At 35.2% G+C, this 24760-nt stretch overlaps 3 protein-coding genes across 3 annotated transcripts; 1 reads left to right on the top strand and 2 right to left on the bottom strand.

The window, feature by feature from the left end:
- Positions 1-726: 726 nt before the first annotated feature.
- Positions 727-4124, bottom strand: fis1 (fission, mitochondrial 1). Its single transcript, XM_042512532.1, has 5 exons — positions 4060-4124; positions 3477-3609; positions 2696-2772; positions 2414-2519; positions 727-1581 (listed from the first exon to the last, which is right to left on the bottom strand). Exons 1-5 carry the CDS (start codon positions 4102-4104, stop codon positions 1478-1480), a joined length of 465 nt encoding a protein of 154 aa, XP_042368466.1. The 5' UTR covers positions 4105-4124; the 3' UTR covers positions 727-1477.
- A 225-nt stretch (positions 4125-4349) lies between these two features.
- zgc:103586 lies at positions 4350-7157 on the bottom strand. The gene is made up of 5 exons (XM_042512533.1): positions 7087-7157; positions 6835-6951; positions 5660-5771; positions 5292-5349; positions 4350-4557 (listed from the first exon to the last, which is right to left on the bottom strand). Exons 1-5 carry the CDS (start codon positions 7091-7093, stop codon positions 4444-4446), a joined length of 408 nt encoding a protein of 135 aa, XP_042368467.1. The 5' UTR covers positions 7094-7157; the 3' UTR covers positions 4350-4443.
- A 3168-nt stretch (positions 7158-10325) lies between these two features.
- tm4sf5 (transmembrane 4 L six family member 5) lies at positions 10326-17796 on the top strand. Its single transcript, XM_042512603.1, is given in 6 exon segments — positions 10326-10611; positions 11750-11815; positions 11817-11831; positions 12640-12782; positions 14865-15057; positions 17248-17796. Coding segments are annotated over 6 exon segments (609 nt in total). The 5' UTR covers positions 10326-10437; the 3' UTR covers positions 17266-17796.
- Positions 17797-24760: the final 6964 nt, after the last annotated feature.

Raw genomic sequence — 24760 nt, 5'->3', positions numbered from 1 at the left:
TTTAGAGACATCTGGTTTCTGATTATTGTATTTCTTTTTAATTTATCATTTTTTATATAAAATGACAGTGTCTACAACAATACAAAAGAAAGATGGAAAGACAAAAAATTAAATAATACAGAATTTGTTCAAACTTGCTTAAGACAGGAGCTAATAAAATTCAAGGGTCCATCAGACCTTTTATCATGTAGAAGAATAAGAACAGCCTGTTCTGATGATAGCATGTCTGATGCTGTTGGCGTTATCAGTATTTGTATGACTACTGTATGTTTCCTGTATGTCCTCTATTTTTTTTGGCACATTTCTTCCGCTGTACTCTGCTCTCTCTTGCAAAACAGACCTCAAAAGAAATAACCCATCTCTGTGTGGCAGTTGTTATTAAACCTCTGATATGTGGAGCAATATAACTTTTCAAATGTCCCACAAAGAACTAGAAAAATGCTACACTTGGAAAATTATTTTTATTGGGAAATAAATGGAACTTTTGGGAAAATGTGCAGAGAACTATATTAAAATTATCCTTATTTACTTATTACATATTTAATATTCTATTTTTGCAGAAATATTTTTGGTTCATTTCCTTGTTTTCCCTGTTTTTTTATTATCAGGTAATTTTTTGTTAAGTTGCTCATTGTCTGCCTCCTATATTTTTGAAAGGAACTGAGCCAATTTTCCAAGGTTTCAAAGGGTAAAACAGCTCGACAATCATTTTTTGGCAACAAAAAATCTCAGTTCAAAATCATTTTATTTAACAAGATGGAAAACCCATTAAATGTAGTACAGGTAAATGCATTTAAATGACAAAAAGGTATTAATTAAAGGTATTCATTTCCAATAAGTGCATTGTTTCCCTTAATGTATAGTATTTAGAACAAATGGAAAGAGACCTCGTCTCCAAAATAATTGCAAACGTCTCCTCATTGCCTCCAGAGCAGCAGCTGGAATTACAGGCTTCAACCAACATTATGGCCGAGTCACCGCTACCTCACCAGCACAAAAATCACACTGTCGCTTTTGGCATCACAAGCTGCACTTCCTACTGCACTAACAACACTTTCCTTAACATTTCTTCATGTCAGAAACAACAAGCAGACAGTTACAGAAACACAACTGCACTTCTTTGAAGATCTTTATACAAAATATGAACTTAGTTTAGGCTGAGGTGCAAACTTAATCAGAAATTATATAAACTTTAGCTGCACCTTGACTATCCTAATTTATTTACACAAATAATGAGAAGGTGCCATGCTATGGTGTGTGAATTAACAGCTAAGTAATGTCATATGTGGTGAATCTGAACCCTGTTATAATATTGTTATCCATCGGCATTACCCAAATCCTTTAATGTGTTGCAGTACAACTTCAAACCAAACTGTTACATCTTTCAAGCGCTCGCCACAATGTTTTAATGTTTTATTCAGGAGAAGGGTCAGTGTGTGAGTCCAGCATTATGAAGACACGTCCACTCATGTCCACGTTAGGATTTAGAAGCTCCCTTTGTCACAGCCAAGCCGATGAGTCCTGCCAAACCGACCAAGCTAACGCCGATTCCCCCGACGATTGCCATGCCGACCAAGCCGTCTAGATAACAATACGTGAATGTCAGGATTTTGGATTCACACTAAAACAACAAATGCCTGATCAAATTCTGAGCTGCAGCTAATTTTTGCTCAGCTCGTTTCTCTGACAACTTATGATTCCAGCCACCTGATGACTAAAATCCTTCATATAGATAAAAGCAACCCGAGATCTAAAAAGCGTGGCTTCAACTGGATTGAAATATCCCTTTCTGAGAGGAACCACCAAAACCCCGATTGATGTGCAAAGGGGATATGAGGTCACCGACAGGAAATGGTGACGAAATGACATTGGGGTGGTTAAAATGACAGATTTCTCTGTGTTTCAACATTGTTTGAAACATCTGGAATTATCTAAGTACACAACTCAAAATATACAACATTATTATAGTTGTTTTTGGACATTTTAATGCAGAAAAGTTACATATTTTGTCTTTAAAGTACCAAAATAAAAGTACTTATTATGTAGAATGGCCCATTGAAGAAAAATATTTATTTCATTGTTAGATCATAATTATTGTCGCATTACTGTGTGTATCACTTAAATGCTGCAGCAGATAAAGGTGGAGCTAATTTTAGTTTTAATTTGAGCTATTTACTCTGCATATTGGATAATTTGTGAAATCCCCTGAAAAATCTGAATCTGAATCTTTTTTGTTACCTTAATCTATATTATAATTGATTTGTTGATTATATTTTTTATACTTATAATCTAAATCAGCAAAGGTATTTAAGATTTACAATAACTGACTAGAGTAGCAGAAAATTCAAATAATTTAAGTACAAGTACCTCAAAATTTTACCTAAGTTCAATGCTTGAGTAAACTGGTTCGTACCTTTCTTTAGGGCTTTGTCGATGAGTTTCTCCAGGTCATGAGCCTGCTTGTTCCCCGGTTCGTTCCTCAGAAGAGTTCGGATGTACTTCAGGGCTTTCTCATATTCCTGGAAGACGAACAGGGAAGAGGAAACAGAAAGTATTCTAAGCTCTTTGCATATGAAAGTCAACAAATCTGTATGAATGTGTGAAGCTCCAGATAAAAATATAAACACATGCTTTTTTCACTTTTTCTTTTTTTTTTAAATGTCAAAGTTTTCACTACTTTAAGCATGAAACTAACCTTGAGTCTGTAGTTGGCCACTGCAAGGTAGAACAGGAAGTCCCGGGAATCGTCCTTTGCTGCTTTCTGAACAAGTTCTAAGAAAAACGAATACATCATTTTTTACAGCAACGTGTAACTAGACCTGGACTGATGAATTTAAATATCAATATTATCACATAATTTGAGGAAATCACAGATATATCAGTGTCACTGTATAAGCCAGTTGATGTGTTAAAAGAAAACAGTTTGTAAGGGCCAAAAATATGTTTACGGTAATCTAGTAAAAATGTCATCTTTATGACGTTCATCCACCATCAAGTTCACTTCTTCACATACAAACATTACAGCTCAACAAAATGGGAAGCAAAATTAAAAAAAATTACAACAAAACATCACATCAATCCCCTACAACACAGAGGCAGAATCAAATAAATAAGCAGGCTATGTAGTCAAATTTCAAGATTCCTTCAAGATTACAGAAATACTGATTTTGAGCAAATGTACAGAGCCTGGCTAAGCCGATGTAGGAAAAGTTTAGAAAATTACATTGTAGGCCAAATAAGTTAAAGTCCCAAACTTCAGTTGCTTCTCCCTTATTTACTGCTGCAACAAAACTATTTCCCTCACGGGATTAATTAAGTATTTCAATTCTTTTCTATATAAATGAGTATAAGCCCATATATTAGATTTTTAAAAACTCTAAAATATTAATAACAGCCACAGAAAGCCACTTTAAGTCTGTATTGCAACATATAGTTTTTAAAATAATTTTTATAAAAGTAAATATTGCTAAACTTACCCTCCAAGAGCACAATTCCCTTCTTGATGTCCTCTGAGTATTTACTCCTGATCAGACACCAAGCATACTCAAACTTTGTTTCTTTGGAGACGGCTCCCTTCACAAGCTCATTGTTGTATTTCTTCTCAAATTTCTGTAAAAAAAAAGCAGAAATTATTTAAAAAAAAAACTACATGTTTACAGGAAGGCAGCAAAACGGAAACCTTTCACTGCGTATGTTAACGTTACATCAGCTCATTTGTTGTTTATTTTGGCAGATGTATCGCTTATTGTGTAATTTATTTCTGAATAAAAAAGCCAGCTGTTGTGACACTAAGTACACAAAAAGTAAATATAATTTCTAGCACGAGACGTGCAGATATTTGAGCGGAAATTACGTTTTCATTTTTGACCAAAAACATCATCGTTAGCATTAGCTAGCTGCTAAGTGACGCGTCAGAGTATCCAACGACACGTCGCTTTTTAACCAAATTTCAGCATTAACCGAGTTGACACGTGTTGTAAGGATATCGTTGTGTATCGGTAATGTGTTACTAAGAATGTTTTGTAAAAATGAAGAGGTTTTAATAAGAGGAAAACTTACTAAAAGGTCTTCTGGAGCTACAACATCACTCACAACAGCCTCCATGTTTCCGGAAACAGATTCCAGGCACGCCCACCCTTATCACGTGACACTGCTGATACGTCATTTATACATTTCCAGAAAACTTGCAAAATAAAATAAAACAAAACAAAACAAAACAAAACAAAACAAAATAAAATAAAATAAAATAAAATAAAATAAAATAAAATAAAATAAAATAATACAATAACATAAAAAATAAAATAAAATTATTACATGTTTTGTGAAGATGTTTTATTATTTTCCTCAACTGTTGTGTTCCTATATCACAATACAACAGACACTGCAGCAAAAAAAGGACACAAGTACTTAAATATGATGTCTATGGATGCTGCTGAAGCTTCATCACTTCTTTGCGAGGTGAGCTGGAGAAAAGGCCAGAGGCAACAGTTCACTCAGGCTGGTTTCTTTGTAAGATCCGTCCGGCTTGGTCAAGTATACAATCCAGTCTGATCCAAACTGGTGAGAGAGAGAAACATATGGACAGTATTGAAGGAGAAAGTCCCAACATGCCAAGTATAAATGGTCTCATATCCAAGATTTATATTAATATTCATTATCATTATTCCAACTCATTTGTGTGGCCCACTCAGACACCAATTAATATAATGTAATTTGTTAATAAAACAGAGCCAAACCTAGTATCCTGTTGTGCGCTTGAACTGTTTTTGTTTAAAAGTTGTTAAAAAAACTATTACGTAATATTTACACTTCACCTCTGTGAAGTGAAAAAATGAAAAAAACAATGCAAAATATTATTTATTATATTTTACCTTACAAAGACTAAATATGCTCTGAAACCAAGAACAAAAATATTTGCTGCCTTTGTCAGATAATGAAGTGAAAATGACATAGTTTGCTAAAAAAAAAAGTTGTTGTTTTTTTTCAATTATGAAATTCAACACGGGAAGAGAAAGTGTTCCTGGTTTATTTACACAACAAAAAAATAGAATTCTTATCAAATAATTTTGTCTATAATTTATTTCAAGTTTACATTTTTCTCAGAACAATAGAGAAAAACCTACCAGAGCAGAGAAAATATTTGAACTTGTTCCAAACTGACATATTTCACATATTTCTAAAATTATGTTTTCTTGGCTGCAAATTGCAGAGAAAAATAAATTGACAAACAAAAAAGTTTGCATTGTATTTGTAATTTATTGTCTGTAAAAGTCATATAAAAGATGTCTCACCTCCATGAGAACCTGTCGACATGCTCCACACGGCCCCACAAAACTGTCTTTGATGTCACTATGTAAAAGAGAGAAGCATTATTTAGACCGCCCATCTATGTTTAAGTTCATTTTGTTATTACAGACAAATAAGCCAAAATTTTACTGTAAACTAGATGCTCTTTTGAAGTGTCCTTCCTTTGTTTAAGTAACATTAGTTGTATTTGTACCATGCTTTGTGCCATTGTTCTGTTAATTTTGTATTAAAAACAAAAAAAGCTCCATTACACGTGATATGGTCTTGACCTAAATGAATAAATAAAATAGAAATAAAATGATAAATTAATCAGAACATTTGCTGTATAAAATGTTTCATCAGAGAGTCTCACCATGTCACAGCGATGGCGGTGAACTGTCTGTGTCCCTCCGCCACGGCTCTCTGGATGGCCGTCCGCTCAGCACACACCGTCAGACCGTAGGAGGCGTTCTCCACGTTACAGCCTGAAAACACACAAATACTTTGGACTCCTTCACAGACAGCAAAATAAGTATTTATTATACCATTAAAGCCACTTTTGGGACTTTTATACTTTGCCTTTGCTTCATGACCACTTTATAACTTCTGTTTCTAAAAGTGTTGCAAAAATTAAGTGAATATGAATATGTTCCTAAATATTGAGGGGGGCGTGTCCCCTGTATCTCCCCACATTTCTACACTTGAGCAGTGGTGGATATTAACCGTAGGGGACCACTCGGAGATGGGGTGGCAAACATTTTGCAAACATTTTTTTGTTTATGTTTTGTTTTTTCTTAAATTTTGAACATTTAAAAAATTGAACATGATGAAGTGTACGTAGAGAGAGCATTACAGTAAAAGAAAAAGTAAAAAAGTAAAGGCCAAGGCCATTTGGTGCGCAGTACAAAAAAAAAAAGGAAAAAAGAGATAAGAATAATAATTTTCAGATTTTCAAATTCTTTTATGATTTAAAAAAACTGTTATTTTTTAGCCAAGTTGTTAGCCAAACAAGAAAAGAAAAGCACAAAAATCGATGATGATAATAATAATAATAACACCATCAATAACAATATCAACATGATGTATTGTTAATAGTTAATCGAGAGTGCATCATTTTCTTAAATAAACATTTGAATCCAAAAACAAAATAGTGCCTTTTTAGCAAAACCACAATTCATGTTGTAAAGTAAAAAGTTGGCAATTATATTTAATTGCAGTTAAGTATCATAATTATCAATATCCCACTTTATTGATCTCCAGGGGGAAATTGGGGTACCTTATAGTTACTCTTGGGTTATATATTGCCTTAAGGAATGGAAAGAAAATAGAATATATGAAGTAGTATGTCAAAATATGTCCATTATGTTACAATATATAACACTGTACATGCATAAAGACAAACAAGAATAAAAACAAGTGCATTCAAGTTAACAACAAGTACTTTGAGATTGTACTTGATTAGGAGAACTACATATTGTCCGCACCTTCGGTTTTCAGTTTAATTTGTGCAGTTTGGAAGAGGACAGAAATCACCTGTGTTGTTATTACCTGTAATTATGGCGCCATCTGCTGTCAGTATGGCGGCACCGACAGGGAAGCGGCTGTAGGGACAGTAAGCCATGTCCCGGGCCTGCAGGCACTTTGACACGAGCTCTTTAACTCTATCTGCGCCCAAAACACAGCAACATGATTTATCTAAGCGAGGTTAGCTACTATTCCTCACGAGCAGAATCACATGTCAAGTGTAATAGAAAAGCTTTGTAGAGAGGAGACATTTACAGAAGAGACACTGAGACTTGCCTGTCATTGTAGAAGAAGACTGTTAGTTTTTTGTCAGTTTTGGACTCTGACACAGCTGGAAAAAAGGATGGATGACAGCTCTGTTAATGTTTTATAATTCAATTAACCCTCTATGGTACGCACTATGATCCCAGTTGGTAAAAAAATGTTTGGGGTGTTTTTTTTTTGTCTTAAAATAGACCAAGTAAACATAATTAAGAGACATTTTCAAAAAATATATATTTTTTTAGTAGTTTTTAGGGTTCGTTGCCATATGGCAACACCGTACCATAATGGAAAGTAATGAAAATATGAGTTTTGTTTAAAATTGTATGTAACATTTATTTTAAAAACTCATGTTATAGTATATAAACAATCCCAGTAGCCTGAACAGGGTTAGGGTCAAGATGTTACCCATTTTACACTCTCTTACTGGTAATACCTGTCACTTCACTTTCATCCTCACTGTCCTCCCTCTCCTCACTGTCTCCATTGCCCTCACTGTCTCTGTCCTCACTGTCCCCACTGTCCTCATTCTCTGGCTCATAATCTTCATCGGTCTCACTGTCTTCATCACTCTCACTCTGTGTTTCCAGCAGCTCATTTTCCTCGTCACTGAATTCTTTGTCATCTTCACTATCATCTAGTGGGAGGGCTAGTTCAGCCTTTTTCCGCGATGTACCATAAAAAAAAAAAAATTGCATTCATTCTGTAAATGGAAGAAAGATGTGTCAAATATCATCATATGCAATGTGGAAAGGACTCACAAAGTGCATTATTATAGTTTATAGACTATAGAAGATCAGTGTACACCAATGCAATTGCAAAGTAGGCCTATAACTAAATACAAAATGTTATCAACATGCCAGGCTAGCAATCCATAATGGCACGGTGTTGCCATATGGCAAAGTACACATTTTTAAAATTTTCTATTATTTATTGATCGACTACAGTGCAAGAAACTACATGATAATGAACTTAACTAACCTATTGTTGAGTGTATATTTTTTTCCCGTTGAAAAACTTCAAAAAAACACTTTTTTTGTTGAATTTCTAGGCGTCAAATGGTGAGGCTCCTCCCGTCGATGATGTCTGCAGAACAGGGTTTCAAAATGGCCTCCAGAAAGTCGTGTGTGACAAATTTAAACACTGCTATTGGTTTACTTAGAACCCCACCTTTTTTTAATGCATTGCATCATAACTTGGAATGTATTATCTGTGTGTAGAAAGCTTACAACGGGGTTGTTGCCATGTGGCAACGCTGTACCATAGAGGGTTAAAGAAGAGACACTGAGACTTGCCTGTCATTGTAGAAGAAGACTGTTAGTTTTTGGTCAGTTTTGGACTCTGACACAGCTGGAAAAAAGGATGGATGACAGCTCTGTTAATGTTTTATAATTCAATTAAATTCCTCCCACCAGTTTTGCCGACAGGACAGGAGCGAGAGCTGTGGGGGTCCATGACAGCTGCACGCGCACTGTTTACCTTCACGTTATTGGCTGGCTGAGGGGAGCGTCATCGATCAGTTTGGGACTGATCAGAGGGGACCTATGGACGGGACCCGACTTTTGTCAAAATCTCTCGCGAGAAAAGGGGATGTAGAAAAACAAAACAATCCAAGATTTAAAAAATAAAAATAAAAGAAAAGCCTTAAACATAATAATAATAATAATAATAATAATAATAATAATAATAATAATAAATGGAATTACAGCAAAAACAGATGGTACAAATTGGGCTAAATAAACAAATAAAACAAATAGGATGTAAATAAAAATAAATGCAATATATAGTTAGTGAGTCATACAAGTTTACACACCTTTATGAGGATGAAAAAGTGTGGATTTAAAAACAACAACAACAAAAAATAGGCTACAATTAGGAGAAAACAAAATGATCATGAGAGCTACTTTGCTCTATTTTACTTCAGATTATATAGATATTTTTTATTTATTCGTAATCACATATTTTTCCCAAATTATTACATTAGACTATTGCTATTTCCATATGGTATATAAGTGTTGTTAAATATTTAAGTAAAATATTTATATTTATTATGTGTAGAGTGTAATTACTTTTACCTCTATCAATATATAATGCAACATTTTTCTCATGTACTCTGTTTTTTGAAAGCCTTGAAAGCCTTTCAGTTTTCTTTTTCAAAACCTAACAGTGTTCATTTGTTAAATAAACCAGCGGAAATAAACTTAAAAAATGTTTTTTTTTAAATTTTTTTTAGTAGTATTACATTCTAAGTTTATCTAAAAAGAAAAACAAAAGTTGTCTTTAGAATATTTATTACTGCACTGATAGGAGCTGGTGCAAAAAACGGTATTTTGTTTAATTCTGTGTACGCAAATACTTATTATCCATCGGCGTATCATGCAGACACGGCAGGTGCCGTCGGTGTATAATAACTCCACGACCAGTTCTGTCTGACAACATTCTCAACCAATGTCGATCTGCGGAGGACCATGTGGATGCAAAAAGACAACTTCAGAATGAGAATGGGTTGGCCACCCAACGTTGACCTTTGAGTCACATGCAACAAAAAAAAAAAAAAAACGGTCTGCTGGATGAAAGTCCTGTGTTTGTTTTACCCATCCACTTAAGTGGATTTTGTCGCTCTTTAAACCATGTCACCTGAGCACCTGCTTTGTTCTACGGCCACTAGATGTCGCTGCCAAACAATAAATATAGGTTGTAATTGCTGCTTGTGCAAAAAGCCTGTCTCATATTTTTAGGGAGAGAGTCTCATAAAATTTGCATCAACAAACATTTTTTCTCCATAAACTTATATCTGTGATGCTGTAAATTCACTGCACGCTAACTGTTTTATACTCATACTGTAACAGTTAGTTAAATTCTGTATCTTTGCCTAACAAAGCTATTATTCAGCTGTACTGTTGGCCGAGCCCTCTTTTGTGTTTGCTGTGGGCCATAAATAGAGCAAACAGACCGATATCATCATGAGCAGGTATCAAAGGGCGTCCAGCGGCGTGATCGAGCCCCCTAAATAAACAAACACACACAGATTCGCCTCTTCTTTCTGTGTTCTTCAGTTTGTTTAGGTTTATCGTTTGCATTTTAACATCTACAGAGGAGTACATTGTTTCCCCTGCTGAGGATTTTATTTTGTGTCTGAGACCCCTGAGGGGATTCACAGATCTGAAATCATGATTGCAGGCAGTCAGTCACACCGATACTTGGCCTTTGTTCCCTCTCTCCTTCCTGCTCTGACTGTCACTGGCTGTGTTTGACTTTCAGTGTGACAGCGGTGAGCGTCTCATTCACCTCCTGATTTTGACTTTGAGAGGAGACTCAAAGTGAGAGGGAGCGGCTAATAAGACATAAAAAAAGTAAAGTAAAACCATGTGCTGTACGGGGAAGTGTGCCCGTCTGGTGGGCCTGATTCTGCTACCTTCAGCGTTCATCTGCATGATCGCCAACCTGCTGCTGTTTCTTCCCCAACGGGGAAAGCCTGGAAAATTATCAGATCTCCATCAGGTCTGGCTCATGGGGGGGCTCATCGGAGGAGGCCTCTTTGTGAGTTAAGCAATTTAATCAGTATATTTACAAAGTCTGATTTGATGTTTTATTGTGTGTTTTATTGGGGGGGTCAGGCCAATAACCCTTCTCTGTGTAAACCTATAAAATCTCGTATTGTTTTACTGAGTATTATTACTTTGGGTTAAATGAGTATCAGAGGTTTTTTTTAGAAGTACAACAGAATTTGACCAAAGCTTTTTATTTTATTATGAAATAAATATGTTGAAATGATTTACAGTTATTCTATTTGATTTATTATTATTACATTCATTTATTTGTTTTTAATTATAGCTTTATCATTGACCATATGTGGAATGAAAAAATATATGTATATATGTATGTGTGTATATATATATGTATGTATATGTGTGTGTGTGTGTGTGTGTGTGTGTGTATATGTATGTATGTATATCTATGTGTAACATTTGGATGATAATATTAAACTTAAGTTAACTTTAAGGAAAAGCTTTAGAAAAACTTAAATGCCATTTATAATAAAGACAAACATCATCTAATCTCCTCTACTTCCTCACCAAGGGAACACCCACACGCACGCGCACGCGCACACGCACACACGCACACACACACACACACACACACACACACACACACACACACACACACACACACACACACACACACAGAAATTCTGATTATGCGAGTTGCCACCACCAGCACTATCTCGATGTTCTAAAGTTTTACAAGGACAATAAATAATTCATGAATATTTTATCTCATGAATGGATCACAGAGACCTTTGAGTCTTGTGGAAAGGACACGTCTTTATGGTTGTGATATTACCTCCAGTTTGAAACATGGACCAGGAAGTTAGGTTTATTTCCAAACTGTTGGGATGTCACTGCCTACTGGGACAAGGGAGTAAAATTCAATTCAGGATTCACAAATATTTGCTTTAAAAGATAAGAGAGAAACACACAGACGCACACATATAAATGCAAATGTGTAGGTTGGCATGTGTGCACATACAAAGTACACAAGTACACACACACCTGTACCACCTATTCAGAGCTTTTTAGGAACTCTCAATTGCATTTAAAATAACTGAAATAATACATCATAAAACAAATGTCTTGTTTGGAAATTGAGAACATAATTGCTATTTTTAAATTTTCAGATGCTGTGTCCGAGCTGCTCGGCTATCAGGGCCGGGGGCAAGGGTTGCTGTGGAAAAGGTTGCTGCGGGCAACCGTTGCCGGGTGAGTTAAGTCATTTGAGAAATGTACATTTATGTCAGTGTGGGGACCGGACTGGTAGTTAAGGGATGTGAAGGGCAATGGCAAGGGGGATGAAATATCAAATACCGAAGAAAAAAATGGAATCATGTTTACTTTATTAATAATGTACCATCGCATTATTACATTTACTTTATTGTATGGAAGCCTATATCTATCAGTGTGATTATAAAAATGATGATCTAAGTGGAAACCTTCTCAAAATAATGAGAAACTCTCACAATAAAAAAAAACTTTCTTAAAATAATCATAAAGTTTCTCAAAAAATGATATTTTTTGTCTTAAAATAATGAGAACTTAAAAAATAATGACTGAAATCTCAAAATAATGAGTAAGAATCCAAAAATTATTTGAAATTTTATTATAATTAAGACTTTCTTAACACAAAATAATAAATTACTATTTTGAAATGAGTTAGATATCTGAGAATAATGAGAAACTGTCTGAAAATAAAGATTTTACTCGAAATAATGACTACTCATTGCAAAATAATTAATATCTAGTATTTCTTATCTTAAAATAGTGAGAAAGTTTGTCAAAATAATGAGAAAGTTTGTCAACATAATAAGAAACTTTCATAAAATAATCAGACTCTAATGAGAAACATTTTAAGTAATGAAAACATTCCTCAAAAATTATAAATTATTGTCACAAAATACATAGAAACTCTCAAAAAATAATGAGTTGGTATTTCAATAATTATAAAAAACTTTCTTAAAATAATGACTTATTTCCAGATTTTGAGAAATGCTCTTTTCTGTGTCTCTCTCAGATGCTGAACTCGGTGTTCTCCTCTGCGTTTGGCCTCGTTGGAGCGATTTACTGCGTCAGTGTGGCCTCTGCAGGTCTGGCTATTGGACCCAAGTGTCAGGTGGCCAACGGGGAATGGGAATACCCCTTTGAGGATTTTGGCACGTAAGTGATTCCCCAATTATGACTCATTTGAATGATGTACTTTTCAAGGCATGTTGGTAAAATAAGTCTCATGCTCTGACAAGTGCAGGCTTTTTCTGCAGCCCTTCCTCATTTTTTCACTTATTCTCTGTGTGTCTGCACATCTCTGTTGTCCCCAGCTATATTTACTGTCATTATCTTTTTTTAAGAGCGACTGAAAGGTTTCAGTTCTTAATTATAAAAATAAAGAATACAATGTTTCTCCAGTAGATGGCGGGCTGCACCAGCACTTATTTTCAGTGTAGTGAGCCTGGGAATTCAGATTCAGCTCTGCTTATTTATGCAGGGAAGAAAATTTTTTTTTTTAGCTTTATTACAGGTCATAAAAATACCATACGATAAATTAAAGCCCAGTCAGAGTGATAATGCTGCGAGGATAGCACGACTGGCACCACTGAAGCATTTTACAAGCGCATGCAGGTCAAACTGAATCACCTGATAGAGGACCATCAGGTGATTGGGACTGCTGTTAATAAACATGAGCGTGTTGTTAATGTGTAGGTGTTGCTGTCAGTTTAAAGGGCGCCAGAGGTTACAGGGATGGAACCAGGTTTTATTGCACAATGCATGTTGAAATATTAATAGTCAACCTTAGATTTCCCTTCCTCCATGCAGCAAACCTCAATTTCCCTTTTCAGTTTCATATTTTTCTATGTGAGGTTCTGCTGTTTTCAACTTCTGCTAACTGGCTTTTATAAAGTGCACCATGAACCAGCATTAGTTGCAGTATTCGAATATCTCCAATGGGGCTGAAATGATTCAATCTGTCAATCAGAAGAAAATAAATGGACATTCATGAAGCAAGGACGCCAAAAAATCACGTCAGCTTCTTAAATGAAAGATTTGCTGCTGTCTTGACTTTCGTATCACAATAAAGTGAATATCTTTGAATACAAAATCCTATCTTTAAACTTTGTTTTTGCATGGATTAGGCCAATAAAAAATAGTACATTTACCCTTAGAAACCTGAACAAATTGGCTTGATTTCTTTCAATAGTAAACCATTGGGAAGAAGACAATGAGCAATGACAGACAAAATTACCCCAAAATTAATGAGAATGTGTTTTTAAAAAATTCTCAAAAAAATGACTTCCTATCTCAAAAAGAGTTAGTATCTGAAAAATTGTGTTAAATTTTCTCAAAATACTGAAAACTTTCACAAAATAATGAGAAAATAAGAGAAAAATTCTGAGAATAGCGAGACATTTTCTTAAAATAATAAGAAACTTTCTCGAAATAAAGAGTAACTTCCTCAAAATGTGACTTTGTGTATTAAAATAAGGAGATTTTTTCTTAAATTATGAGAAACTTTCTTGAAATAAAGACTAATTTCCTTTGTGTCTCAAAATAATGAGAAACCTTCTTAAAATATTTTGAAACTTTCTCATAATAATGAGATTTTTTTTTCAAAATAATGAGAAACTCTTAAAACATATATATTTTTTAAAAACAAGGCAAAGAATATTTGGAAAAATGTGCTTTAAAAAGTATAATAATTCTGAAAAAATAATTGAAAATATACAATAATGATAATTATATATAGTTTTTTCCTTAGAAATTCCTACCTAGAAATTCTCTCTTAAGTTACAGAAAAATATACTAATTTCTTTCAATTTAAGGAACATTTCTTACCAAGTTGCTTATTGCCTTATTTGTTTTCCTGTTTACACTTTTAATGCTAAGCTAAGCTAATCAGCTTCATGTGAGTGCTATCAATCTTTTCATCCAACGCTCAGTGAGAAAAATAAAAACGCTGATATGCCAAAATGTTAAACAATTTTTTCAAGTTTCCCACTTTAAAACAGCTGAATGTCCCTTTTCTCCAACAACATATTTACATCAAGAACTTCCTCTTCTTTTCTTTTCCGTGTGATTTCTCTCTCCGCTCCTCACTTCTTCCATTCACTGCTCACTGACACATTTTTCCTCGACTCAGTCATCACACGGTTTCCTCCTGACACCCAAACACAGGCTGCTTTATTCATATTATTCATATTTTCATTAAAACTAAGCGTGCAGTGCTCATGCTCTCCTCCCTCACAGTGGTAATGGCAGCTACCTTGTAAACCAGACTCTGTGGTCGGTCTGCGAGAAGCCCGCCAACGCCGTCATGTGGCACGTCGTGCTGTTCTCCATCCTGCTGGCCATGGGGGGGATCCAGCTGGTGCTCTGCGGCATCCAGGTGGTCAACGGCTGCTTGGGGTGCATCTGCGGGGACTGTCGCAACAGCAAAGATGTAGGTGGACGAACCCCGAAACTCCGGAGAAAACTGAGTCAGGAGAGAAAAGATGAAAACATTTTTAATGACACACTGAGTTATGAAGCGTGTTTATGAGGCGGCTGCTTACTGTCAGTCAGGGATACTCAGCTTGTGCTGCCAATTCTTTTATTTTAGGACTTTTCCAGAGACTTTATGTTGTCTCTCGGACTTTTCTAGCATTTTAGGACATGTCTAGGATTTTTAGATGTTTGTAGGATATTAAGAAATTTCTAAGATTTCAGGACAAAATCTCTAAGATTTCAGGACAAAATCTCTAAGATTTCAGGACAAAATTTCTTAGATTTTAGCACATTTTAAGCATTTAAGTCATTTTTAGGATTTTAGAACATTTCTAGGATTTAAGGATGTTTCTAACATTTTTGCACCTTTCAAGGATTTTAGGACATTTCTAAGATTTTAGCAACTTTCGAGAACTTCAGGACATTTTATAGGATTTTAGGACATGTCTATGATTTTTAGATGTTTGTAGGATTTTAAGACATTTCTAAGATTTCAGGACAAATTTTCTAGGATTTTAGGACATTTAGGATGTTTGTAGGATTTTAGGGTGTTTTATAAGATGTACAGACATTTCTAGAATTCTAGGACATTTATAGGATTTTAGGACGTTTGTATAATTTAGACGATTTCAAAGAGTTGAGGATGTTTCTAGGATTTTAGGATGTCTCTAAGATTTTAGCACATTTTAAGTATTTAGGACATTTTTAGGATTTCAGAACATTTCTAGGATTTTAGGACATTAGGGACTTAGCTAGGGCATCGTGAGGGCATGCAGAGGATCCTTCACTGGCACTTTTTTAAAAATAATAAATAATAAATAATTTATAATATATGTATAATAAATAATAATAAAGCTCTATTAGATGTTGTTTTATGCACTCTGGTACCTTAGTTATACTAAAAGTATAAAAACAATTTCCAGTGTGAATCACTTTATTTTTATTGTGAATTAGAAAATGGTTGAGGGGCCACCGGGCACCCTATCAGGGGTCAGATTTGGCTTTTGGGCTGTAAGTTTAGTATCACTGCTGTAGATGATCTGGAGTGGCAATAAAAAGGGCAGGCAATAAAATTTAGGAGTATTTTATCAAACTAGGTCAGACAGCGTGAAGCGACATGTTGCACGCTGACTTGTTTGTTTGCTGGAACAAAGCCGGCTGCTCTCAGCTGCTCGTTGAATGACTCGGCCTTTTAGCAGCTTCCTACAGAGCTGCTTTAGTGCTGATTTTTATCACGTCTGCCCCGATGGAAAACAGGAAAGGGGGAAAAGTGCTGTAGTTTTGCTGTGCCATTTTTACACTTTTTGTGGATTAACCCTTTGAAATCTGGATTGAGATCAGCTTTTTTTTAGCTGTGCTCCAAAGAAATGTATCCACAGATACACAGAACAGATGTCTCTTACAATCTTTTTGGGCCCCATGGCATCACATGACAAACTCTGCAGTTGTAATTCTTCTGTTTGGCTGCTACAAAATTAGTTTTAAAGCCCAGAGCATCTAATATGGGCCTGCAGATAAGAAATGCAAATTTGCTTAGTATAAAAAATGATATGAATCCTCTGATGTGACTCTGTGCAAGACAGCAAATAACAATGTTTCCTAAAATTTGCATTTTATTTCTGTGTAATGACTGACTATAAACACATCAGAAGTCAGAGATTTAAATCTCAGTTTGATATTAAGATAAAATAGTTGAAAGGTTAGGGCTAAAAACAAAAATGACTCAATTTAGGGACTGACGTGACTCCACAAAAGGTACAACTAGTAAACTAGCAGCTTGGCAAGAAAACTGAAAAAAGATTGCTTACAGTTTAGCACGTGTGCTTTTGAACAGAAACATGACAAAGGTTGAAGATCAGATTTAGAAAATGGTTAAACATGTAGCTGCTTAAAGTGCTTTTTTTCTGACATGCATATGGACACATTTCATATACACACCATTAGCGGACATAAGTTGATTTGAAGGACGGGGCATCGTACAAGATTCACAAGCTTTACAGACTCAAATCATTATCTTTGTACTTAAAAAAACAAACGTCTACTCATTAACACGATGCTCACATATATTAACAGCTCTGTCAGTCATCCGAGAGCTCGTTTCCTGTCCCAAACATGGAGTTAACATGTGACCTCTGTCCCGCTGCAGGATGACAGTGGATTGTGAAAGTGGAGAAGATCGCCCGGATGTATCCGAACTGCAGAAGGACCAGGAAGGATTTCATTTGATTCCCAGCGTTCATATTCTGGGACGCTTCTCTGCGAATCATGCAAAAGTTTTCTTTTGATAGTCTTTTGTTTAACACAGAGGCTATTCCTTCGATGGCTATTTTAAAAATACCAAAGTCTTACTCCACATTGTATGAATTTTATTCTAGCACTTGGTTTGTGTATTTTCTACATTAATTTTTGGTTGAATTATTCATTAATTACTGAATGTATAAGTCATTTGCACACTTAAGACTCCACAAGGAACATACATGGATTATGCTTTAATTGTAAATAATTGTCAGTTTTAATTAGTATTATATGTTTCTTAACATATTATTTTTTGCTGTATATTAGGTGGATGTGACAACACAGCAAACATAAAATAGGGCTGGTAAAATTTGAGCATCAAATTCTTAAATTTCCTGCATTCTGGTGGATTTTTATGCACCAATTTATGGTGAAAATGTCTTTATGGTGTCAAAATAAAAGTCTTATGCTATTTTCATGTATTTATTGGGGGGGGACTAGGGATGTCAGTTTTGGTTAATTTTGCTTTTAACAGCTTGACACCCAGTAAACAAGAACCAACAAATTAATTCAATTTTTTAAAAAAGGAAAATTATGTGGATTTGTGCATAGCTACAGAAAAATTCAGGGTTTTTTTTTTTACCATCAACATTAAAAACTTATTTTCCTGACCAGTTTTTCTGCAAACTTTGCTGTTTTTCATCATATTTCTTCCTCCCAAGAACACACTGATATTTTTGGAAACTTGTGCACCGAGTCACTCACTAACTCTGATTATCCAGTTGAAGAACTTCTGCAGAATCACCGTTAAGATCTCTGTTAATTACTCACCTCACACTGGGCCCATGCAGCCAGACAGCCAGATCTAACAGGATTAGTGTGCGCTGAGACGAGGTCAAAGGTCAGACCGCCCCCTGTGGACACTGTGAGCACTGCAGCTGCATAAACAGAACACAAACTGGACCGCCAGCGCCTGTTAGCATAGGTGCAGGTTAAGCTCATAATCTTTTGTAGCCACGGAGCTGCTTCGTGGTAATTGTTACCTAACTTTTAAGTTAAAAGCCTGTTGCAGAGCTGGTAAATATAGACACCAAACAGCCCAAAGCTCAAAGCTAAAGCTGTGCCTCCCCGGCAGCGCAGATAAAAGAAATGATGGTGTTTGTGTGCAGCCAGGTGAATAACAGTTTTGCCTGACAGCTTTTCTGTTTGGCTTTATTCTTTGCAAATTTTGAAGTTCCTGCACTGTAAAAATCTGACAAGTTGAGCTTTATTAAAATAATCTTGGAAACTGATTGCCTTGAAAAAGGAAAGTAAAAATAAGTGTAAATCTTAATTTGTTTACTTTTGCTTTTCTAAGTGTTAAGTTTACTTGTAATTTAGCTGTATTTACTTTTTTTTGTTTTTATGTTACAAATGAGGGAAATATACTTATAGTTTTAAATGTAAAACTACCCAATGGAGAAAAATCTTTAAAAACAAACAAAACACGCCAAAACCTTTACATAATAGGAGGAAAGAAGTAAAAAAGAAAGAAAACTAGTATTACTCAAATTATTTTTAAAAATCTACAAGTCCAAACCATGTATTTAAAAAAACACACAAAAATTCAAAATTATAAAAAATAAAAAGTAAAAAGTTATTTAAAAAAAGAAAAAAACAGACATCCTCAAAAAACAAAAAATTCTTCTTTTTTTTAAAAGGGGGAAAAACAGATAAATAATAAAAACAGAAAAATCACATCAGAAAACCTAAAAACTATTTTAAGAAATGGAGAAAAAAACTTAAATGTTCATGAAAATATTAATTGATTTATCAACTAATTGTTGAAGCTGTACTTGTATAAACTATTTAATTTAATACATCCTATTTTAAAAACTCTGTTTTTTATGGAAAAAATCTTATTTTGTAAAAGTAACTAAAGCATATGGATAAATGTGGTGAAGTAAAAAGTACAATATTTCCCTCTGACATGTAGTGGAGTAAAAGTTTGACATGAAGTATCTCGAATTTGTACTTCAGTATAGCACTTGAGTAAATGTACTTAGTTACATTCCACCACTGTGATTGAGTACTGTGCAAAACTTTTTAACATAAATTGAGACTAATAGTTATATTTTGTTACATTTTTCAAGGCAATAGGTTTCCTAGATTGTTTAATATTTGTTTTATGTAAAATCAATTCAGATTTTACTTTGTGTGTTCACACACTTTTTGGGCAAAGAGGGGAAATTTTGTGAAAATAAGGCCTGTGTCCAACACCATGACTATCTTAGCTAACTGATTGGCCGTTGTTTTGCTCTCTTATATAATGCGCAGCACAAAGCGAGGAAGGGGCATAAGTGACAAGAATTTGGAATAAAAGAATGCGGGGACAAAGGGAGGAAAACGGGAAGGGGGCCCATTCTCAGCCACTTCTCATGCAAATCGTCGCCGCTCTGAAAGAACCCTGAGAGGCGAAGAAAGTGCTTTTTTTTTTCTAACGGCATGGTGGACAAATACTGATGTAAGTGCATGCATGCAGGGAGGGAGGCTTGAAAGACAAAGTGAAGTTCCTCAAGAGGGATTGAAAACAGGTCAAAAAGCGAGTTTTTCAGGCACATAATTCTTCTGTTGTATCTGCCATCACTCGTTCGGACCCTGTGGCGAGGCCTTTATTTAGAAATGTACCCCTTTCCCGAAATTGAGCCCCTCCTTTCTGCTTTTCAGGCTTGACTGACAAAACAAAGAGGAGGCAGAGGAGGAAAAACAGGGTGACGAAGCAGAACTGACCGGTGCGGACCAGACCAGAGAAAAAAAGAGAATTTTGACAGAGCAGGATAGTACACCCTAAAATCTGACAATTTCATCTCACTTTAACAAAACTTGGAAACCGATTGCCTTGAAAAACAGTTAAATATAACTATACATCTTAATTTAGGTTGACTTTAGTGTTAATTTCACTTTGAATTTAGCTGTATTTACTTAATTTGTGAAGTTTTTGCAACTAAGAATCACAAGAGAAATCATGTTATTCTTTCTAAGTGTGAGCAACTTCAGCAAACTAAGTTAAACTAAACGTTTTGTTACAAGTTTAATATAATTGACTTGTTTGCCACCAGCAGAATACAGATACAGATATGTAGCACAGTAAAGTTGGTTTACTGGAGTTACAAAAACTAAGAAAGATGGATTTAATTAAACTTGTCATTTTTAAGTTGCAATAACTTCATGAAATTAAGTTAATGAAACTAAATGGTAGGCCTATGTGAATTTAACAATTAGATGTAAAGTTAACATAACTAGAGACTTAGTCATATTTACCTAGATTTTTAAAGTAAAATCAACTTTACAGTGTATCTCATTGTACAGTTTACTTAAATTTAGTTATCGTGTTATTGAGTTAATTGTGTGAAGTCGCTGCAACTAAAAAATAACAAGTTTAATTAAATCAATGTTTCTAATATTTAATTACTTCAGTAAGTTCACTGTGCTATATATCCAGCCTGTTCTCACTCCGAACTCGTCATATAGCTCTGCTCTGTCAGTGCTTTCGGCGTACGCATGACACCAAAAGCCGCCTTATGCATCTAACCAGAACGCAGCTAAACCGCGTCAGATGAGAACGCATTTGGACAGAACCAGCAGCGTTGTTATGACATGCTAGTGAACATCTGTAAGACACAGGGTGTGTGCACATGCTACACACACTGGCAGTGTCACTTAAGAATGTGGCCAGACGAAACCAGTCACGTGAAACGCTGAAGTACAGCGTCAGGTAATAATGCCGCCGGTAACCGTGTTATGTAAGGAGCGTGAGTGCACTTAGATTACGCTAACATTTAGGATTGTGCTGCTTCATCCCACCATGATGTCATCCCGCCATGTGCATTTGTTGACATCTCTGTTATGGCATCCCGGAGCGTAAACAGCTGACGCAGAAAGAGTTGATATATCTGTATTCTGCTTGTTGGAAAATAATTAGTATATTAACAAACACACTAACAAAACAGAACTCGCAGACTTTCAGTTTCATAATTGGAAGTGAATTCAATTGTCATTTTTAAGTTGCAACAACTTCCCAAAATAATTTTAAGTCAACTTAACATTTAGACATGAAGTTGACATGAACAGTTATATTTACTTTCCCCTTTTAAGGCAATCAGTTTTAAAGATTATTCTTAGTAAAAATCAACTTAACACATTTTACAGTGTACAAATCAATCTGTGCAAAATAGATTTTAATTAAACAAACATTTGCTCCTTTTTCACTTTTCTCATCTGGTTAAATCCTCCTCAGCACACTCACAACCGCAGCCTCGTTTAAAAGCAACAGTCATACTGGCGGCACAAATATCAGCTCAGACACACGTAAGTGATGATAACACAGCAGTGTCCACCACCCAATAATTATGTCAGCCGCACTGTGAATGACCTCAGCCAAACCACAAAGTCGACAGTCAGGCACATTCAGCAGGTCTGCAAGATTATTAAAAACACTGTCAGCATGTCAGAAATACATTAATCTGAAGTAAAAGCTGAATTCCCGCTTTTTACTCAACTTTCCAATGATTTAATTGTACCTTTAAGCTACTTGGTGTTGGTTTTAACCCTTTGAAAACTGGCAAGATATTAGACAGAAAGTTAAGAAACAAAATTACCAATAAATAGACAAAAAAAGAAAAAAAAATACAGGAAAATGACCAGAAGAAAGCACTAAAATATTTGAAGTACAATAATAAAATATATTTTACAAATCTATTTTTTTTCTGAAAAGAGTTTTAATATATTTTTTTAGATAATTATTAATATACTTTTCTGGACATGTTTCCCTCGTCTTTTGATAATATCTAATAATAGCCACAGTTCATTTTCAGATGATTTTCTTGTCAAATTTCACTTATTTTGTACAGTTTGCAGGACATTTCTTGCCCATTTGCCCTTTGTGATTTCCCCACATTTTTTAAAGAAATCATTTTTTTTCTGTTTTAAATGCTAGTGAGAGGAGTCTGAATGCAACACAAGAAAACTAACGTTGATTCAGGTGTTAAAGGGTTACATTTGCTCTATAAAAAATGCACTTGATTTTTATCCAGCCAGATGAAAAAGACATTTTATTGTTCAATCACACAAAAAAAGGCCTGAAAAATGTAAAGTTGGAGCTTCTCTGTCAGTTCTTAATTTCTACTGAGGTAACAGTTGCTTAAAGTTGCTGACAGCGCCTGTCTGTTTTCACTGGCACTGTATTATCATATAACCCTGAAAAGTGATATTTTATGCTCAGACGAGACATTACCAACAAGACATAGTGTCACGCTCTTCCTCCTGCATCACTGCTAAAAGGCTGCACAAAATGAGCTAAACAAAATGCTGCAGAACTGAGTGAGGTAGATTTGCTCTGCACGGAGTTAAGAGGTTTAAGACCAGGACGTTAATTCAAGTCATGCACAAAGAAAGCACCCTCAAATCTGCCCTGCAAAGACAAGTAGCTACATGTTTGGTCAAACTGGCTCTTTCATAGCAACTTGCATTGTGAAAGACTTACATGGCTACCTCAGCTTTTGACTAAAAAACATGTGATTTAATGTGTGTAGATTTATTTATATTGAATAGTGATAAATACTGAAATCTGAGCAAATTGGTTTGATTTATTGCCCAAAGACATGCCCAAAAAATAACAAAAAAAAAGTAAAAAAAAATTACGCCCTGAAAAAAACACACCTAAAAATAAACCAAACAAAAAACAAACAAGAAAATAATTTTTTAAAAAGTGCCTAAAAATTGAGAAATGTAATATAATTTTAAATATATAATTATAACAATTCTGAAAATAGTTTTTTGGATATTTGTCCTATTTTTTTTAACGTTCTCCCTTTTTTAAAAAAAAACAAATTTACATTTTTTTTCACTAATTTCTTGCAATGTGTGGGACATTTCTTGCATTGGTACTTGCTGCCTTTTTTCCCCACATTTTCAAAGAGATCGTTCCAATTTGCTCAAGTTTCAGTGGGCTAAACAGCTTGTACGAATGCAGCACTGCACAAAATGCAGCACTGCAGAAAAATGATGTCGAAATAGGTTTCAAAGGGTTAATAGACGGACAAACAGTCAACAAGCAAAACAGAATACAATACTATAAAGTATGAACTGCAAATAATTTGCATAAAATGTTATCTTCTTAAACGAACTTGTCAAAATCACTTTAAATCATCTGCATGCACAACTGCATTATTTAAGCTTTGCAGCAATGGTTTCTGGGGTAAAATAATAAGTCTAATAAGGTGTCCAATGATTTGTTTTGCCATTTGCAAGCCAGGCAAAAAATGTTCCACCCCTTTTCTTCCTTATTTTCCCTGCTTCTAAAGCCCGTCTGCTCTCTGGTCATCAGATGGTTTATTTCCTACACCGACCATTATCAGCTGATTTGCATGGTTTGCAGGATACAGCCATGATTAGACGCCTTCCCCCTGTGCACTCCAGGAGAGAACAAATGTGCCACGATGTAAAAACAGGACATGGTAAAGACGCAGGAGATAAGTGATGTAATATATAGAGGGAGGAGGAGAATAAGGGAGGGCGATGGAGGCTGGAACCAGCCAAGAGTGACCTCAGCAAGTCAGTCTCTGGCTCCAAAGAGGTATGCCAACACTGAGAAGAAAATCAACAAACTCTGGGTGTGGGAACGTCTGGACGCCTGAGGAAGGAGGGAGTGACAAACAGGGAGTTTGGGTGCGGACCATTAAACACTCTCACTGAGGAATAGACTGGTTTGACCCTGCAATGACTTGATTTTAGTAAATTGTTATTTATGCCACTAAAAGCAGGAGAGCACAATTGTGCCACCAAAACTGGAAAACTGGGTGTTTTTTGTCAAGACATTGGTGCCACTTCTTATGGCCACCAAATCGAGCGTTTTTTGTGAGACATTGCATGACGGCATTTCTGGCAGCAATCATGCCACCAAAACCAGGTATTTTTGCAAGACATCATATTTCCAGCGATGATTGTGCCATCAAACCTGTGTGTTTTTTCGCGAGACTTTGCAGCATTTTCAGCAACAATCGTGCAACCAAAATCCAGTGTTGTTTTGGAAGACATTAGCAACGTTTCTAACGGCGACTATGCCGCCAAAACCGTGTATTTTAAGCCAAAGCATGATCCTTTCCTACTCATAACCAAGTGGTTTATTTGCCCAAACTACAACATTATTTTAGCATAAAGTAACGTAAAGTTTCATTGATGCACAAACGCTACAGATCTGTGGTTTGCAGAGGGGCACAATGCCAAAATTTATTCTGGCAATAGGGATTATTTTATTATTATATATTTTAGGTTAAAATGGATCATTTTATTAATCGTTGCATGAATAAGCATCGATTTTTTTACTCAATTGCTTAAAGGTTGTGGCAATTTTTTGAATACTTCCATTTGTGAGACTTTTACGACGT

Source organism: Plectropomus leopardus, chromosome 23, assembly GCF_008729295.1.
Source record: "Plectropomus leopardus isolate mb chromosome 23, YSFRI_Pleo_2.0, whole genome shotgun sequence".
Taxonomy (NCBI): domain Eukaryota; kingdom Metazoa; phylum Chordata; class Actinopteri; order Perciformes; family Serranidae; genus Plectropomus; species Plectropomus leopardus.
Note: the sequence above shows the minus strand (reverse complement) of the source record. Positions and strands in the feature narration are given on the sequence as shown.

Coding starts and splice junctions, on each gene's coding strand:
- fis1 (XM_042512532.1), bottom strand. CDS start 4,104: ATGGAGGCTGTTGTGAGTGATGTTGTAGCTCCAGAAGACCTTTTA. Junction 2,773..3,476: donor GGGAATTGTGCTCTTGGAGG/GTAAGTTTAGCA, acceptor CGTTTTTCTTAG/AACTTGTTCAGAAAGCAGCA. Junction 2,520..2,695: donor TGGCCAACTACAGACTCAAG/GTTAGTTTCATG, acceptor TTCGTCTTCCAG/GAATATGAGAAAGCCCTGAA.
- zgc:103586 (XM_042512533.1), bottom strand. Junction 5,772..6,834: donor AGATGGCGCCATAATTACAG/GTAATAACAACA, acceptor GTGTGTTTTCAG/GCTGTAACGTGGAGAACGCC. Junction 5,350..5,659: donor ACCGCCATCGCTGTGACATG/GTGAGACTCTCT, acceptor TCTTTTACATAG/TGACATCAAAGACAGTTTTG.